This window comes from Asterias rubens, chromosome 4, assembly GCF_902459465.1.
Source record: "Asterias rubens chromosome 4, eAstRub1.3, whole genome shotgun sequence".
Classification (NCBI taxonomy): domain Eukaryota; kingdom Metazoa; phylum Echinodermata; class Asteroidea; order Forcipulatida; family Asteriidae; genus Asterias; species Asterias rubens.
The window spans coordinates 21,198,247-21,217,552 of NC_047065.1; the positions used below are offsets into that span (position 1 = coordinate 21,198,247).

Consider the following 19,306-nt stretch of genomic DNA (forward strand, 5'->3'; position numbering starts at 1 on the left):
CACCCCATCCCCCAACAAAAAAGAACCCTTTCAATTGCATTCAAGGCGATGACAATCGTACACCGATAACAAAAATAGATTTTGCAATCAACGCATCACCAGATTATTCAGTGCTACATCTAATAATGTGAATCATCCTAGTGTGGAGGTGCTGTACTGTGGTCCATGACGAGCATATTGTTCTCACATAGCAACATGGTGCCAACTACCAACTACTTACATAGATATTTACTGTATCATATAGGTTTCTCATATATATTTATAAATATATACAATCTAAACTACAAACATTCTCGAGCTAGTCTTCCTCATCAGTGAGTAATAATACACCAGAATTCTACTTTCTACCTGTTCCCACCCCCCCCCCTAAAACAAAATCCTACCCATTCCATCAACCAAGTTATCAGACACTTTAAAAATGTTTTCAATAAACCTGTTCCAGTAGTGTTTATTCTATTTCGCAGAATCAACACACAAACAAAGTTTTTTTTTCTCAGCTTCCAAGGTTTTTTTAAAGATCTTAAGTTCTGGATCTGACCATAGCACTGTTTCACAAAGGAACCTGCAAGACGCAGTGAGTAAAAGCCAAATCACAGAAATTAAGTTCCAAACTGAACCGATTCTCTTTTGTAATACCCTGGTATTCCTACTGGATGTAAAAAAACGAAATTTCAAACCCTCCTCGTCTACATCTACCCCGATGGGATAAGGAATCCATCTTTAACCAACTACATGCACCAACGTTACCACAACGCAACCCAGTCACAATCAAACTACAGTTAATATCACTCTCCTATTATGGCTTATTTACAAACTGCGAGCGAAGACTACAATCTGAGTTGTCTTACTGTTATCTTCTCCCCTTCTAAAAAAATATAATAAATAAATCAATCAATCAAAAATACCCCCCCCCCCCCTAATCAAACCAACCCAAGAAGTTCATCAACAATGCATAATATATCAGTAGTCTGCATTACAGTAATTCCTTCGTTTAAGACGATATGAAAAAAAAACCTTTAAACAAACAAAGGAGGGCACCTATTTCATGTATTAAATCTCTCGTTGGTCCATAATAATTTACTGTACAAAAGGCAGCTCGTCAAGACTGCAAAATGTTAATGTCTAAAAAAATTCTTTGAGACAATTTCATTGGTTCATTGTGCAAATTTGCCCCGCCAAAAGTGTTATCTGAGCATCATGTCATTTTGTGCACATAACTTTGTACCCCACACTTGGGTCTTAATAATCAAAACCATAAGGCCCCTTATAGTGTCATTCCGTTCCCAGCAGGCAGGAAAAATATCAGATTTTTAGGTCAGTTATGCTAATTTGTTTGACTTTAATGCTTTTGTTTTTGGTGGGTTGAATAATTTGTTGAGCACTCAGTGCTTACTTTGATGATGATGCCGATGATGTTTAGAGCTTTTCTTGGAGCTACTGCTACTGCTACGTCGCAGTGCAGCATTCCTCTCATGGCCTGATGACTGTAGATGTTTGTTAACGTCTTCCTCTGTGATGAGAGCCTCCCGTGGGCAGGCCTGGCACAAGAACCGGTTTGATGGAAGCTTCTCTACAGTCTCCTCTGTATTCACCACCTGACCTGGATAACAGGCGGTCACCTGATGGGACGTCACAGAATCTCGGTCTGTGAAGACCTTCTCACACTTCTTGCAGAGGTAGCGATTGGTAGAGGATTTGGGCCTGAGGATGAGACGGTCCCTATCCCCAGGGAAGGAGGAGGATTCCCGCTGTTCTTTACTGGTACTCGGTTTGGGCGTGGTGGACTCTGGGGTTTTGGACTGTAGCTGTGCTGCTGCAGCCAGGGGATTTGCTCCATACATCTGAGCCATCTGTGGGAACATCCCTGCAGCTTGCATGGATTGCTCATAGGCAGCCATCATTGCTGCTTCCTGCCCACCGGGATAAAATGGATACATCATGGGCATTTGGGAGTAATATGGGGGTACCCCGCCATACAGGTAAGACATCAGAGCTTGGTCTGTGCGAGAACCTGGCGCGTTGAGCTGCTGAGCGATTTGCATAGCTGCAGCTGCCTGCTGCTGGGCTGCTGCAGCTTGCTGGGCTGCCTGCTCCTCATCTTTGGGTTCCTGCTTGACTCCTCCTTCCTTTCGTCCTTCTTGTTTGCCAGGTGCTGCAGGAGGAGATCCTCCAGGAAGCATTCCAGCAGCAGCAGCTACTGCGGCAATCTGTTGTGAAGCCATCTGAGGTGAGATCATCTGAGCGGCATGCATAGCTTGAATTGCTTGTATTTGAGCTGCAGCAGCGACTGGATTAACACCTCCTGCTCCTTGCATCATTGGGTGGGTAGCTCCAGGCAAAAATGCTTGGCTGGCTGCAAGAGCTTGCTGCTGTTCCTGTTGCTGCTGCTGCTGTTGTTGTTGTTGTTGTTGTTGCTGCTGCTGCTGCTGCTGCTGAGAGGGGGAACCATGCACCTTTTGTTGAAGTGACAAGAATCTGGCACTATCCTCAGAGTCCTTCTCTATCTCATTGTTGATGAACTTTTTCACACTCCGAATGTGCATCTCAGTAAAGACGTGATCTCTCACTGACAAAGACATGGAGTAGGTGACATTGCACAGCTTGCACGATTCCGGTAGACCGTCAGACGAAGTGCCAATCATCCCAAACTGTTTGGTCACAGTAGTTTTGCATTTCTTGTCTTTTGCTCTTGCATTCTGGAACCACACCTGCACTACACGCTTAGGTAGTCCAACCTCCTGGCCAAGCAGTTCACATTCATGCATGGTCGGAGTGCGGTAGTCATTAAAGCAGTGTTTCAGCACCTTCAGTTGAAGTTGACTCATTTGGGTGCGATACCTTTTATTGGCCTCACGTATCCTCATTCTTTCTGCCTCATCCAGATTACTGTAGGAGTCCTCACTTCGATCCATGGAACCTGCTTCAGACAGTGTGTTTTCGTAGAAATCTTCACCAACCATGCTGCTGCTGGGTGAGAGCATTTCAGATTCCTTGTTTTCTTCATCCATCTGAAGCTGGGAGGAATCACTGCCGCTCCGTGACTGTAACCCTTCCCACTGTTTAGACATCTCCCTTCTGTTCCCTTCAGAATCTCGTCCGCTGTCATTTCTTGATCTTTGCTTTAATCCCACCTCATCAGAATTTCCAGACTCATTGGGGTTCTCGACTCCATCTTGGCTACTGCTATCATCTGAAATAATGATCAATTCTTCACCCTTACGACGCAGTTTGTGGGTGGAAGACAAATTGACAGCATGGTCTCCGTCCTGAGAGAGGCTGGGACTTATTGAGAACATGTTGCCTGTTGAGCTGTCGAACTGAGGGCTCATCATTCCGCTTTCATCACACTCGGGCATCTGAGCTAGGATGGCTTCCATCTGACTGTTGGTAACCTGTTGGTCAAAGTGACGGGTTCTGATATGGGCTTCGAGAGCTGACTTGGATTTGAACAGGGCCCTGCAGAATGGACACTTGCACATCTGGTTCAACCCAGAGAGACGAAACTGTCCCTTCCGCTCTCTAGCACGTGTGTTCTGGAACCAAACCTGAACAACTCTTTTCTTCAGCCCGACTTCTTTGGATATCATGTCAAGCATCCTGCGAGTAGGGTTGCTGTCCTCACGGTACTTTGCATACAATACATCAAGTTGAGCTGGAGATATAGTGGTCCGTAGTCGCTTGTCCTTTGGCTGCTCCCCGTTATCAGCAGAATTTTCAGAGGTTGATGGCCCCAATAATTCATCACTCGTTTCAGAGAACTTCCTCTTAGTTGGTGACTCATTCTGCTTCTTGTTACTCAAGTAATTCAGATACTGTTCTGGAGTTACACCATTCATGCTTTCTGGGTAGGAGAGATACATCATGTTGTATGGCATCTGCTGGGGAAGATAGCTCCCAAATAGGCCCATATTCATCATATGTACCTGCTGATGATCCCTCCATTGGTCAAAATGCGGGAAGACCAAACTGCATTTCTCACACTGATAATGCACCACTGGACCCTGACCGTCCTGGGTCGAACTGGAAGATTTGGATTCAGCCTTAGGTTCAGCCTCGGACTTGGGATTCCTCTCCTCGGACTTGGTGAACACAGTGTCAGAGGTGACACTGCTAGTGCTGCTGGCTGTGCTCTTAGCAATTGGCGAAGTACAGGGAGGACCACCACTTGGACTGACTTGAGATGAATGATTGCTACCTTCATCTTCTTTGTAACAGTGGAGTTTCTGATGTCTGATCAACTCATAGAATCTCTGGAATACCAACAAGCACTTGCTGCACTGGTAGTTCATACCGGGGGTACGCTTGTAGCGGTTGCTACACTCACCTTCAGAATCCCCGCTGTCAATCAGAGGTTGGTTCTCAAATATCTTCCGTGCTTTCTGTCTGGCATTTTGAAACCAAACTACAATCACACGAGGACTGAGGTTTAACAGGCGGGACATGTTATCCAGGTCATCATCCTTGGGGTAGGCATTATTCTCGAAAAACTCCTGTAAGACTTTGACCTGATAATCTGTGAAGCGTGTGCGACCTGACCGCTTGGATCCTGAACCACTGCAACTCACTGTTGGGGAGGTGGCAGACGGCATCCCATGGGTTGCTGGAGAAATCGGTGAAAGTATTGGGGAGCCCAGCTCAGAGTGGGTTGAGGTAGGCGTAGTAGGTGAAGATGTAAGGGCTGATGATCTAAAAACATTGACTCCCTGTGGGTCTGATGTGAAGACACTGTTTACTGAACTTACACTTGCAACACTTTCTCGCTCTCGTTTGACAGGGGGCTTAAGTAAGGACTCTTCTGACTTGCTGAAAACATCCATGTCACTCGGCTTGCTTTTCAGTGTAGGTGGGGCTTCCTCAATGGGTGGTGGTGGTGATTGTGATTTAGGCTGAGACCAATCGGGTAGAAAAGGACTCTTCTCAGGAACGGTCTCAGATTTCACACTCTCTTTTTTCTCAGGTTTTGATTCTGGTTTTGGAGAGACCGATAGTGCAGGAATAGGAGGAGCACTGAGAATGGCTGTACAAACAGGCAACGAGGCAGAGGCTGACGCCATGGGTGCTGGCGGCAAGGCCATCATAGGCATTGTAGATGATAAAGGTAGTGACAGACAAGGGGAGGCACCATCGGCTAAAAAACTGCTTCCCGCTTTGCTCCTTTTTCTGCTGCCAGAACCACTGATGGATGAAATGGGTGATGGTGACAAATGTCGTGCATCTGCAGCAGCAGCCGCAGCAGCTGCTGCACAGGCTGCTGCTGCCTGCTCTGCTGCTAAAGCAGCTGCCTGGGCAGCTGCCACTTCTTGCTTGGCCTTTGCTTGAGCTGACTTCTCTGCATCTTGAAGTGTGGTGGTGGGTGGGTTGTTGAAGTTGTAAGGAGAATCTTTGTTTCTCTGTCGCTCTTTAAATAAAGTATTTCTAAACCAGTGCTTGATAACTTTATGTGGCAAACCAGACTTCTGGGACATCTCTGCAATCTGCTCTTCCGTGGGAGAATTGTTAATGTCAAAGTAGGCTCTTAGAATTTTCAACTGGTCATCGGTAATTCGTGTGCGAGCCCGCTTTGGAGACTTCTGCATGTAGTTGGGATCCACATATTGAACGGCCTGCATAGCAGGCATGGTGGCCTGTACCGAGTTCATTCCTTGCACCATGTTGAAGTTTTGCATGCCAGACAGAGTCTGCATGGGCTGCATCATTGAGAGCGGAAATGTATTTGACAGCAGCATTTGTGGAGGAGGTGGGGGAGGCATGGCCTGGGCAGCAGATATCTGGCCTTGCTGGTGTGCTTGCTGTAGATACTGCACTGCAGCAAGCTGAGCTGTAGCATACTGCTCCTCAGTTAACGGCACCTGAGATAGTGCATCAGATCCGGGTTCTTCTTTGACTTCCCCATTCTGTTCAGGTTGTTCCTCCTTGACAGCTTTCTCACTTTCGATCCTTTCTCTCTCCTCTTCAAGACTGCTCTCAATAAGCTCCTCTTTAAACTTCTGCGAGTACATCTCGATCTCCTTAATGGTTAGCACCTTCTTGTGAAGCTCTTCTAAATGGGCTTTGTAGACAAAAATACTTGAAAACTCTTTGGAGCAATCGCTGCAGTAGAACTTGTCCTCTTGAGCAATACTGGCTGGTAAACCCTGAGCAAACTCATTGAACTGTTGAACAAGGTCAAATCCATAGCTTTCCAAGAGCTTTCTTTGGACTTGAGAGGTTCGAATACGACGTGGTTGCTGACTGTTTGAAATCTCAGGGATGCTCTGCTTTGGGGTTGCTGGTGGTGTGGCTGGTGTGGTAGCGTTCTCTGATGAAGGAGAGTTTCCACATTGTGTAAGCTGATGTTGAACAAGGGCCTCTTGGCTCACAAAGACTGATGAACATTTGTTACAACTGAAGACACTCGGTTGAGGAAGCATCTGACCAGGTTGTAGCATCATTCCTGGGGGAAAACCAGCTAGCGTTGCAAGAGCTAGTTCTGCCTGGAGCTGCTGGGCGGCTTCTGAATGGAGCTGACTAATTCCTTGCTGTTGAAGGAAGTGCTGCAATTGTGCCTGCTGCAATTGCTGCAGCTGGTGAAGTTGAATCTGCTGCATCTGTAACTGCATTTGTTGGGCCTGTTGCAGCTGCTGTGACTGCAGTTCTTGTGCCTGCTGTGATGGAGTAGACATCCCTGATGGTTTAGGAGATACAAGATCACCATTCTCGGTTGCACCTCTTGTCTGGTCCAGTGTAGATTCTTCACGTTCAGCACTGGTTCCTTGAAGCTCTTGTTTGGCTGCTCGGCTCTGATGAAGCACAGAGCGCATGTGTGTCTCCAATGTTGTGGCTTGGCTGTAAGCAACTTTGCACAAATTGCAGCGATATGGCTTACCATCACTGGTATCTGCTGATGTATCTGGCTCGGTGGGTTCATTCAGGCTCTGCTTCAGTTTATGTAAATGAGAGACAGAGTTGTAATGGACAAGCAAGATATTCTTCTGGGTGAAGGATTCTTTGCAGACATCACATTTATAGGGTCGGTTGGGGTCCCAGTACCTCTGAAGTTGGAAAGCAGTCAGACTGCGATCCCCTTTGCGATGCATCATTGTTTTGTTATGACTACTCAGCTCACTCTGGCGCATAAATCCCAAACGACATCGATGGCATTTGTATTTGCGGCTAGGATCTGCATAAGTTCCATCATCGATGTATTTAGATTCATCTTGACTTCCATCTTCTGAGAGACTATCAACTTCCTGACTATTTGGCGTTTCCACCTGCCGGCTGGGGTCATCTCTACCTGCATCTGAGCTGTCAATGGTACCATCTACAGATTCAGCTTCCAACTGGCCTTCAAACTGAGATTGATCAAACTGGTTGTTCTGATCACCTTCATTGAGAACGTCATCGCAATTTGGAGAGTCATCAACCGATTTAGGTAGCGAAACCAAGTCCCCATTGGATACAGAGTTGTAGTACTGGAGTAGCTCACTGCTGCTCAGATCCTGATGGGCTGTCTCAATGTGGTTTTGCAAGGCAGGGACTGATCGAAACATTCGCTGGCAAACTGGACACTTGGTAGCTGCACGTAGTAGATGATACTGCATGTGGTTGGTGAGCTTCTCTTCCGTCTTGAATGCCAAGCTGCACTGATTGCAGCGGAACTTATACATATGACGTTCCGAGCTGGTCGACTGTTGACGCTTAGCATGGATCTCTTTAAAATGCATCTGAAGAGCAGAAGCTGTCTTGAAGTATTGGTTGCAACCTTTCTTCCAACATAGAAATCCTGGTCCACCTGGAGTGTCTTGCTCAGTGAGGGGACAACTTTGGTCCTGATGAGAGTAGAGCTGATCGATATTTGCAAAAACAAGATGACACTTTTGGCAACGATATAAATCAGTGCTTTCTGTGTCACTTGAGGGACCTGGAGAATCTCTTGGTTTCTCATGTGCTTCCATTTTAGCTGATTCAAAAAAAGAAGGTGCCGGGGATTCAGCTGGTGGGGGTTTAAGACCTGCCTGGGCCAATGCCTCCATTGCAGGGTTGGTTCCTTGAATGAATGGCGGTGTAGCTGGAGGATTGGTAGCTGTTGGCATCACCCATTCACTGGTCATCATAAGCCGCTGCATACATTCTCTGGAGACACTATGAGCATCCATGAGATGTACCTCTAAGTTAATCTTATTGGTACAAACTTCCTGACAAAGAGGGCAGCGCAAGATGGGCTGGGGTTTAATGCTGTGCTGGGACACCACATGAGCAGATATACGTTGCTGGTCAATGCTGCTGTATTTGCAATACGGGCAGGAAAATATTTGTGTGGTGGTTGGGTTGCTGCGAGACTCCCCTCTTTGCCTTCCAGTCGTAAAACTCTCCTGGGGTAACTTTGGACGTTTGGCTTCAGGTTCACCGGGTTCTTTATCTTGGTCCCTGGGGGTAGATGCAGTAGAAGTTGGTGATGGTCTGTCTTTTCTGGACAGGTCTAATGCACCATCAGCTGTCATCCCTTCCTTGGGTGAGGCTTTGTTGAGTTTCTCCTCACTCTTAATGTGCTGCAAGGATTGGACATGTTGTATCAAATTAAGTTTGGCCTTGGTGGAGTAGTTACATAGAGGGCAGTGGAAGGTGCGTGTCTCAGGGTTGATAGTAATGTTGATTTTCTGAAGGTGACGGAAGAGCTTCATGCTTGTCTCATGGCGGTAGTTACTGCTGTGGGTGTGTGTGTGAAGCTTGTCGGTGCTGTAGGTGTAGTAATCGCAGGCGTTACAGCGTAACTGAATTGGGTTGCCAACATTCATGTACTTCAGACGCCACTCATTTTGCTTGCCGCCTTCCCTGATGTGGTTGAACAGTTGCAGTTTCTGCTGGTGCTTATCGGTCTTCATGTGAAGCTGGAAATTGGCCTTCACCTGAGTGGTGTAGTTGCATAATGCACACTGCTGGACATCACCGATCACGATACGCCACAGCTCCTCGTTGGGTTCACTTCGATCCTTAGAGATGTGTTGCTGTAGTGTACCCAGACAATCTGTGCTAAACTTGTTGCACACTGAGCACTGGTACAACCGCAGAGGTTCGTTGTTCTGCATGTCATCTGTAGTTACAACTGCGGTTTGATCTTCATGAACTGGTCTGGCCTGCTGGTCAGGAGTAGGAGCAACGCCCAAGGCCATGTTTCCGACCATGGCCGCATATGCAACTGGATCGTAGTTGTAATTCATCATGCTCTGCATATCCATACCTTCTGGTCCCTGGGCGACAATGGGGAGCATATTCTGGGCCATGTACATATACATGGATTCCTCAGGTTGAAAGCCAGTCAGGTTGGTCTGCATCTCTCGCTGCATCTGGCTGACGTTCTGCTGGATTGCCATCATGTTGTGGATGTGCTTCTCACTCGTCATGTGGATGCGCAAATTGCGAGCCACGTTGGTCTCATAATCACACACATCGCATCGCCAGGTGTGCTTAGGCTTAGTTTTCGTTGACGACGTAGACGATAATGAAGGGGGTAGCTCATTACCCACCTTGCTAGTGTGCATGAATAATTGGTCACTGCCGTTTTGTAGCTCTTGTACGTTGTTTAAATGCTTATCAGATTGCATGTGAATACTTAGATTGCCCTTGGTGGTGGTGGAATAGTTACAGATATCGCAGCGGTATGGCTTGTATCCACAGGTGTAGGTTTCACCTCTGGATAGACGAGGATGGGTTTGGTTGGTCTCGCAGTAAGGACATTTGGATTCACTCTCTGGATGCTTCTCTTTCATATGAGCCTCTAGCGTTTGCTGATACTTGTAGTGCCAGTTGCATTTGGGGCATTTAAGTGTCTTGCAGGAGTTGCGCGAGTGCATCATGGTCATATGCCCGCCTAGTGAACGTGAAGAGCCCAGGACCATGTCACACTTTGGGCATTCCACACTGCTAGAATTCCGTCCACTGGAAGAACAGCAATCAGAGGGAGTACAGGTGTCTCGACTGCTTGGTCTGGGGGATGGGCTCCCATCGGGAAGGTTTTCTTCAGCAAGGCTCGATGGATCAGGAGATTCAGCCTCTTGTGGGTGGGGTGTCTGACAATTTGAACTGGCACTTGGGCTTGGGCTGTACCTCACCACTGGTTTCCCTGGCTCAAGCAGAAAATTGGTTGAAAAATTGTGACTGCCAGAAGTCCCGTTGTCTGCAGCTGGTGATCTGGAAGCGTTTAGCTCGACCGACAGTTTGTGACTGTCCTGTGCCAAAAATCCATCAGGGTGTCTTTTGGCTTTACACTTCTCGGGAGAAGAATGGTCCTTAGGGATTATTTCAGATTGCTCAGCTGACAATAAGCCATCCTTTCTTGCAATACTTTTGTCATTGTCCAAGGATGTACCTTTGTCTTGATTTGGTCCTGAAGATTGGTTTTCACTTTTGGCAATAGCCAAAAGACCAGGGGCTGTTTCTTTTTGTTGTGGATGCCGTCCGTCCGTTTCAGTGTCCGCGACATCTTCTCTGCCAGCAGCCTCAACACGAATATGCTGCATTTTGGGAGTTGAGGTAGCAGTGACGACACTGGTTGTGTGGGGTGAGCTAGTACTGATGGCAACATTAACAGGGTACACATAGCTTACTGACGAGGCAGCTGAAGAGAACATCGAGTGCAAATAATCAGTGGAAGGTGGCGTGTGTTTGAAGTTTTGTAGATGGCTAGGTTGCGATTTGATGGCAGTGGCTTCAAGGAATGACAACAGGGGATTTTTCTCTTTGCCGAGACCCTGTATGATAGCGGACTGGCTCTTACGGGCCATAATCTGCCGTTCCTCCTCGTTCAGAGTCAGTTTGTGTTCGTTGTTTGCGTGGGCTACAAAGGATTTGGCAAATCCAAATGACAGTTTACACAAGAAGCACATAAGGATGGGCTTACCATGGCCCTCCATTGCATTCTCATTGGCAGAATGCTGTCCTTCCTCATCGGCTTTAGTCTCTGAACTTTCCTGATTATCCCCCTTTCCTGTTCTAACGTCGTAAACGCGGAAGCTATGTACTATAGGAGTTGCAAGCTGGCCCAGGTTAAATGGAGCCAGGTTCCCCATAGTCATATAGGCGGGTATATGGAGAGAGTTCACAATACCGGGAAAGGCAGACATATTTCCAGTGTCCTTTAAGGGCTGCCTACCCAGGGTGTCTAGTTCTTTGGAGCCACATTGGGCACTTTCACTATCAGATAATTCCGATCCGTCCATAAGGTAAGCAGACCCATCGGGTCGGTAGACAATCTCTCCTTCAAAGTTCTCGATATCGCTCAGTTCGCTATCGTCACCGTTGATTGACGCAGCTCCATCACTCTCTGCGATTGCTTCAGCGTCTTCAACGTTTTCATTTTGTTGTTGCTTGGGGAACTTAGAGGCCTTGCAACTATGTTCCATGTACAACTGCAGACTGTTGAACTGTCCGTTGCACTCTGAACAAGCCACATCTTCAGGTGGACCATTTTCTTTTCGAGGCCCGTTCTCGTGTTGGCTCTTGGGTTCGCTGTCTTTGGAATTGGAATCGCCATTTACTTTCAACTCGTCTCCGACTGCTGCAGCAGCGTGATCAGGTCCTGTTGTCGGAAGATCACTGCAGAGCGAGTTCTCCATTGAAAACGGAGGGAGTTTATCTTTTAACATGTTGCTTGTTACTTTAGCTAGTGGTAGATCCTGTAACGGTGGGTCAGGAAACTCCCCAATGTCACCCATGGAGTTTTGCTCAACAGCAGTCATGGTGCATCAGAAGAAGAGGGAATCAAAGCGCTGTTCTTATACCTTGTTTCTTTCCATTATCTGGAGAAAAAGAAAGAAAAAAAGAAAATACCATTTTGAGTTCACGGCTCCATAAATGTCATTAAAAAAAACAATCCAAGATGAAATTGATCTGGAAAAAAAAGACCCTAAGATATTAACAAAGTCACTCTGAATATACCATTGGCCCACAAAACCAAATGTAACATTCAGCATGTTTGTGAAACAAAATACAAACATTTCAATTGAAGTAGGGCAAAAATAAAATCTTAAAAATAAAACATATTGGCAACTCAATCAGCTTACAACGAAATGTATACATTGAGCAAATGAAGCTAATAGTATTTGCCTTAAATTTACTAAAATACAAAAAGAAGTAATAAAATATAAGACGTCACGAAAGGTCATGTTTCAAAAACTTTCCCTCGCGTACAGATGTAAAATATGGAAACATAACAGCAAAGGTTGAGAGGAGACCGATGACTTCAAGTCTTTGAGTTTGTACAGTTTTCAAGTGGAGATATCTCATCTGAAATTCATCAACAGTAATCCATTTCAGGAATTACCTCTGCCCGTCACGTCCCATGGAGTAATAACATGCAAGGGAGCTAACAAATGAATCTACATTTGAAAGTCTAATTGTGCGCCAGTCGATCTATTTCTCTTAATATCCTTCTTTGTGTCATTAACGGGTCAGTTTAAGGAAACCCGATTCAATCGACAGAGGCTGATGGCCACAGGAAATAACTCCTAGAAATGTTGGGGACCTGGGTGTTGAAATCATCTAAGATGTAAGACTCATCTTTTTAAAGGAGAACGGTCAGATCTGCAAAAAGGGCAGTGCCAGCATTATCACTGAAATATTGGTAAGCGAAAAGTTTTTCATGTGAAAGGGTTTTGAGACAATAGGGGGTGTTCTTCTATTGTTCCCATCAATGAGGACAAGGTAAAAAAACAATGAGTGAAATGCCTGGTACCATCACAAAAGTTCCCCATTGTGTAGCCCCCATTACATTGAACCTGTCCCTAACAGCAGACAAAACTAAAGCTGCCCAGTTTGAAGGATTAGTAACCATAATATTAGTTCCATGTCACAAAGTTTAAAGCCTTTCTTCACATTAAACAACCCACCTTAATATTGTAAAATCAAAGCCAGAGTACAAATAAAGATGTCAGGATGCATTAACTGATTCAAAAAACGAAAAACTCAAGTGCAATGAAACATATTGTTCATGGTGCCGTTATTAACAAGAAATGTTTAACAACGGTAAACCATTTCTGCTTTTACCAAATCACATTGACTGAAGAAGTTACACTTTCACCGTTTCTCCGTAATGACATCACAAGTAAATCAAAAACTGTCAAAGATAACCCGCCTTTTCAGAAGGTTGTGATTCGGAGAGACTTAGCAACTTCATGGACCAAGGCTCGACAACAACACTACAAATGCTGCAACTTGTCTCGCAGAAAATAAAGCTGAGAATTACAATGAAATCCAATCCAAGCGACTATTGAAGGTACACCGCCAGCACAGTTGATTGCACGACCCCCTTTAAATCATTACTCAGAGAAGAACAGTGAAGTTCAAGAACCTGGTTCTCTTGCATTTAAAATGGGTCACAGACTACCGAGCTGACTGGCAATTAGCTCGCGACTCTGGTCCACACCGCTTAAAGACTTCACTTGGAAATCTTCAAACGCATTAGTAATATGCTGACCTGGAATCGGGCGCGGGTTCAGTCGCGTCATAATGAGAAGGTATTGATTCATTTAGCAGATAAATTACAGGTAGTTTGTATGAGTAAGAGGGGGCCCATTGGAATGTTGATGAGAGTCATTTACGAAGGGCTAATAGGCCAGGAAGCTCGCTCTAGAGGATGGGGGACAAGAAAATTGTCTGGCAGTCTCTCAATATGAATATGACTGATGGCACTTGGTAATAAAAGATTATCGTTAATGAGTACAACATTTTTGTTCTAAGGAAATCATACAATCCCCCCCCCTCTCAAACAGGAAAAACTAGGTTGATGTATTATCTGGACATAGACTTTACAGTTATCTTTTAATGACATGGAAGGGAGCAAGAAACACTAGTGCTAACGTTTTAATTTTGTTTTTTTACTCTTTGATCCGGTACAGTGAACTTTGGTCGCACGCCTCAACTTGAACCGAGAACAAAATGACCTGTATTTGTCACAAGTCAACTTGATATTTCTTGTTACCTCAGTGAAACCACCTGCCAAAACACGATGGCGTTGTCTGATTTATTAATATTAATCTGCTCTGAAAACTATAATATTGTCACATTCATTTAGCATGTTTCTCTACGGTTGTTTGCCCATCATCTTATGCACCTAAAAGGAGACACAAGTTTGCGCTACATATTGTTATGCACCAGACTTCACTACTGGTGCACAGCTTGTGTGCCTTTCTAGAAGAGTTAGTTTCAAAATCTGGAATTCACAATTTATGTACGTAGCCATGGTGACATCGCAAGAGCCAAGTCCATCTTGAACGCTTGGAATATCAATACAGACATTGGGCGAACATGATCTAACACATCCAAGTACATATCTGTGAATCCACCTAGCTTAATCAGGCCTATGACCTTTATCTGTCCTCCCTACACGTTGTAACCAAGGCTACCCAGACACATGTTGAGAATGGGCAACAAGCAATTATCCTGATAAAATCAATGCTGTGTCACTCCAGCCTGGCTCTAACAGGCTCACCTGTAGCCTTCTAGTGCAAAATGAAGAGCGAGTGTGCCTGGTGAATGGGAAGGGAGGAAAAGAAAAAACAATGCCTGGGAACAGTTTAAACATACCTCGGCAAAGAGCTGCAGCAGCAGCCGGGTACCTACGGGCGTTTCGGTAGATTATTATCTAGAAATGCTCCTTTGGATATCATGCACAGGAGCTTTACAGCTACGAGGCATTTTGAGCAACACTCATTAAAAAAGCATCTCGCTCCGACCAGAATATCGGCTGAAAATATTTTACTTTGCCGCCTTTTTCCTTAACTTAATACATAGCTTGGTACCTACAGCAAGTGAGAACTCTCTTTGTGAGTTGAGTAGGGCGCCCTCGTCTAGAGGTCAAACAAATATTAGTCCATCCTATGCATTATGCGTATATAGATATATTTCCCACTGTTTTAACAATGGAGTACAGCTAAGATAGTGTTCTGACATTAATGTTTAAGGTTGGTATAACTACAGTGAAACCCTCTGTGACTGTAAAACCTGTATGATTGTAAAACCTGTGGTTGAAAAGTTCTGCGATTGGAAAAAAAAAACGCCACAAGAAGGAAAGTCTTCGGTTTTTAGTTCCTTTTTTCAAAAGTTTACAGAAGATTTTTTTTCTCTGGCAATTCATTTCCGGCACACTAAGAACAATAGTAGAGAACAATGGAGTCTCTTCGCAATAACTCGTCAAAGACACTTAAAGATCTCTACATGCGAGTGACTCTATTATTTTTCCATGGGGTGAGAAGAGTGTAAAGAGGGACATTCATTATGAAAGTACACTGATGTTACCATGGCAACCTAATGTCAAGTTAGTTGTACTCAATTGAAAGAAGCACTACTCGTAAATAGAATGTCAAATTCAACTTCAATTCTAATGACTGCTTGCTATTCCTTCCTCTTCAAGAATGAAACTCTTTCCTGATACACACTTGACATTTAAGCCACATTTTGGGTGTTTGTTTCAAGCATGCATTTAACACATGTCCTTCAGACGGTAATGGGTTACCCAAAACTATAGAGCAATATACCTCATTGACACAGATTATAAATCATCACAATCCATAAATTTCAACTCAAGTTCTTATTTTTGGTGTGTGTGAAAGAATTTTTTTTATAAGTAGAGCAAAAAGCAAATCAAAACCCCTAAAACCAACTAGGGCTGATTACCATGCGGAATTCCAGTTATTTCTATTTGCCCATATGAAACCTTCAAGAAGTGACTCCCAAGAGAGGCGTTATTCCACAACAGGTGCAACTCCACATTTGGTTAATGATGACTTATTGAACGCAATCACAAACTGGCCCTGTTCGGGCAGACACCCATCATCATCAAATCATAAACAAATGAAAACCATTGTTCAGTGGAACTGAATGAAAGATGTTGGGAACAAACAACAAAAAACACCCCCTCAAAACCCAAAATGATACGTTTGATCACGCCATGGTTTGATTCTTTTAACAACAATGGCCCCTAGATTACACTTCCATTCCAATTCATATCAAAACCAGAATGAATGATGACAGTTCCACATTGTCCCCTCTGGAATGAGAGCTCTTTTTATGTAAAATAATAGTTTTAAAAAAAGGATAAAATGTTTGAACCCCAGGCTAAAGACTTCTTGTCCCAAAAATTGAGCCCGACAGTTTTTGTTGCGAACTCAAGCTGATCACCACTCGATTATGTTTAGAGATGATAAGTAGATATGACTCTTGAGTGACGGAGTGCAACATGACTGGCCAGACAATGTGCCTCCCTCAATAAAATGCCCGATATGATTTATGGCAATTTCAGCAGAAGACTGCCAGATCAGGAAGCCTACCATCCATTGGCATTTGTCAGGGGTGACAATTATGTTTTGAAGAAAGGGCCAAAGGACAAGGCTTGGCTATCTGATCAACAGACCATGGACTATCCTCACCCCCCCCCCCCAAGAAATCTTGAAAACTGTTTAATTTGAATGAGGTACAGAGTGTATAAAACAACTGTAGCGGGACTCTCCCGGTGGATACACCCATACTTCACAGCCCATGATTTAACCCAAGTGACCCATGGCAATTGCCTCCATGGGTGATCCTTCCTGCTGCAGTTCTGCCCTTTGAAAACTTTACAATTCCCTCCTAGGTCAGCTGTGCTTTTATAAAGAGGAAAATTGCGAATCCCCACCAAGAAAAAAGTTCTAACCATACTTTATGACAAATTATATCTTGGACACCACACCACCACATATTTTACTCGGTATGAGTATTAAGGGAACAATTAAACATGATGATGTAATTGAGTCAAACCAATATTCCTCTCTACCCTACTTATGAACGCTTTCCAAAAAAGGTAATATGTCAGGCGGAATAGCTTGTCAGGATGTTTAGTACAGTTAATGCCTTCCATTCAATTAAGCCCAGCTTAATAAGATAACTTCCTCCCAAAAGCTTTCAACATTTTACCGGTGCAACTGTAACTTTGTTTTCATGTCTAAATCAGAACAAACAGTTTGACAGTTTCTAAGGGAAAGTATTTCTTACAGGGTGACAAGAATCATGTATTTAAAAGTTGTTTTTTTTTTCAGTTGAAGTAGCTTCACAGTGCAAGAAGGTATCTGAATAAGGAAGTCTTTTAATCTGTGTGAGGGCTGCACGGCAATACAGCTTGTATTTCATAAAGTAAATTCATTTCATAATAACAATTTGAAAGCATGGGACCATAACACAATTCACTTCAAACGGCGTATTGTGGCAGAGTGTGGGTTCAAGTCCCAGTCTTGAAACTTAAGTTCTTTAGCAAGACACTTAACTATTACTGCTTTTAATGAACAGTAGTTAGCCACCCCCTAAATGTCTTGGACTGTCCCTTTAAAAGGCTTGCCCTCAGCTGCCACAAGACAAGCAACAATTACTTGAGAAGAAAACAATTCCCAAATGCTCCAGATAAGAAATTTGTTTATAATAAAGCTGAGTTATCCTGTGTTTATAATGTGGTTGTTGTGATAACCTTGGGAGAAGCACTGTGCCATTCACATTTTTACGCCTTTAAAGTGGCAGTTTGGGTGTTTAGCAACTACTTGGCAAACAATCTTCCACCAATGAAAAATTTGATTCGATTTATTTCAACCTGATATGTAAGACTGATGGCTTGGTTCTCTATGCACATTGGCAGAGGAGTCGAATTTTGAAATCCTTGTATTTCACTTGGGGAGGGGCATGGGGGAGGGAGCTTCAAACAAGGTGCTTTAAGAAATATCTTATACAGGATTTGAGGCATTGCATGATGAGGTATCAATATAAATTTGGTTTGCGGTAACACCATGTGTGTGTCTACTTGCCAGGTAGAGTTTGTTCTTAGAGAACTGTCTTGCTTAATTCTACTACCCTGAAGAAATATCTTCTTGATGTGCTGCTTAGAAGACCATCTGTAAGTAACATTTTTTATCCTGTTGGTTTTTCTTTGACAGTATTTTGTCATTTAAACACCATAGGACCTATCCTTTAAGGGGTGGGGGGTCACTTGAGAAAGCTAAGAGAAGGCCACTTGCCCAACTGATAAAGATCATCAACTGAGTCAGCAATAAATGACTTAAGAATGTGAATCAGTCTGGTTCCAAGCAGCAGACTTCAGGCATGTTCATCAATTACCTGCTCAGACACAACAACTTTTTCAACGCTCCTGTCTGGTTATTACTGGGGTCTTAAGCCAGCCCACCACTGATCAGCAACATGTGCAAATGATCTTCTACTGCTATCTCCGCCCACCTTAATTATTCAATTGTCAAAGGTTGTCCCAGTTATTTTTTTAGGTAGAGGCTTTCAGATGAATCAGCTTGCATTTATTGGGGATAATAACTCTCTCTCGAGGATTGGTGATTACGCACAAAGCAACTAGGGCCCTGCATTTAAATGGCTCGGGACATGAACAACTTTGAATTGAACAACTCTTGATAAGTAACTCACTTCTCGGCCATCCACTCAGTACACTCGCCAAAATTACTATTTGAAAAATGTAAAACTATTGTAGGATTTAAGTTAAAAGTATCAAAGTTTTGCTTAAAGAACACACTTATACCTCCAGGGGTGAATTTCACAAAGAGTTAGGACTAGTCTTATCTCGAGTAAGGACGAGTTACTAGTCCTAACTTTGGACTAGCTGTACGCTTTTGAAATCTCTTAGTACTAGTCCTAAGTTAGGACTAGTCCTAACTCTTTGTGAAATCGACCCCAGATCTCCTAGTCCCAGAAAATGAACTAAATAAACAGAAACATCCATTTGTACACCATTAAGTCTAATCAAAACACTTTCAGTTTCTGTACCTTTTATTATTTTGATCACAAAAGGAACGATGTTGTTATTCCTTCATTTACATATGAATTGAGTTGTCTTTTCCAATGACATCACTTGAGGTGAAGTCTTTTGTTCTTCTTCATTATGCATTTGGAATACCTGCTTTCCAAAACCCTAAAGTATGTAAGAACCATGGTCATGCTTTATTAGACCATGACAGAATTCCAGTGTCAAGGGAACATTTAGTGGACCATTACAGTGGAATATCACCAAACTGGAACAAAACTTTGGTACCGCTTGACTAAGAGAGTCTACCGAACCTTAAGCACTATGTAACAGATAGATAAAGGTCAATGATTTTTTTTAACAATTATCAACCGAACCGTGTAAAACATCTTCTGGTAAACAGAAACTTGTTTAACACATATGGCAACCAAAACTGCCAAGCTTGAAATACAACTCCACAGGTTATCAGTTGCAAGGATAAACCCAATTAAAGTCATGACTAAAGTCGATCATACAGGTCGAATTCGGTGAACTTAACGGACAATGTTG

The 19,306-nt window shown here is 43.8% G+C and overlaps 1 protein-coding gene across 4 annotated transcripts in view; it reads right to left on the reverse strand.

The window, feature by feature from the left end:
• Positions 1 to 367: 367 nt before the first annotated feature.
• LOC117289211 (zinc finger homeobox protein 3-like) overlaps positions 368 to 19,306 on the reverse strand; it is a 76,742-nt gene continuing 57,803 nt past the window's right edge. For all 4 annotated transcript variants that reach the window (XM_033770224.1, XM_033770225.1, XM_033770226.1 and 1 more), the window contains one exon: positions 368 to 11,774. In XM_033770224.1, the coding sequence (XP_033626115.1) occupies positions 1,383 to 11,714 (10,332 nt within the window). In that variant the 5' untranslated portion in view covers positions 11,715 to 11,774 and the 3' untranslated portion in view covers positions 368 to 1,382. The remainder of the gene's footprint in view (positions 11,775 to 19,306) is intronic.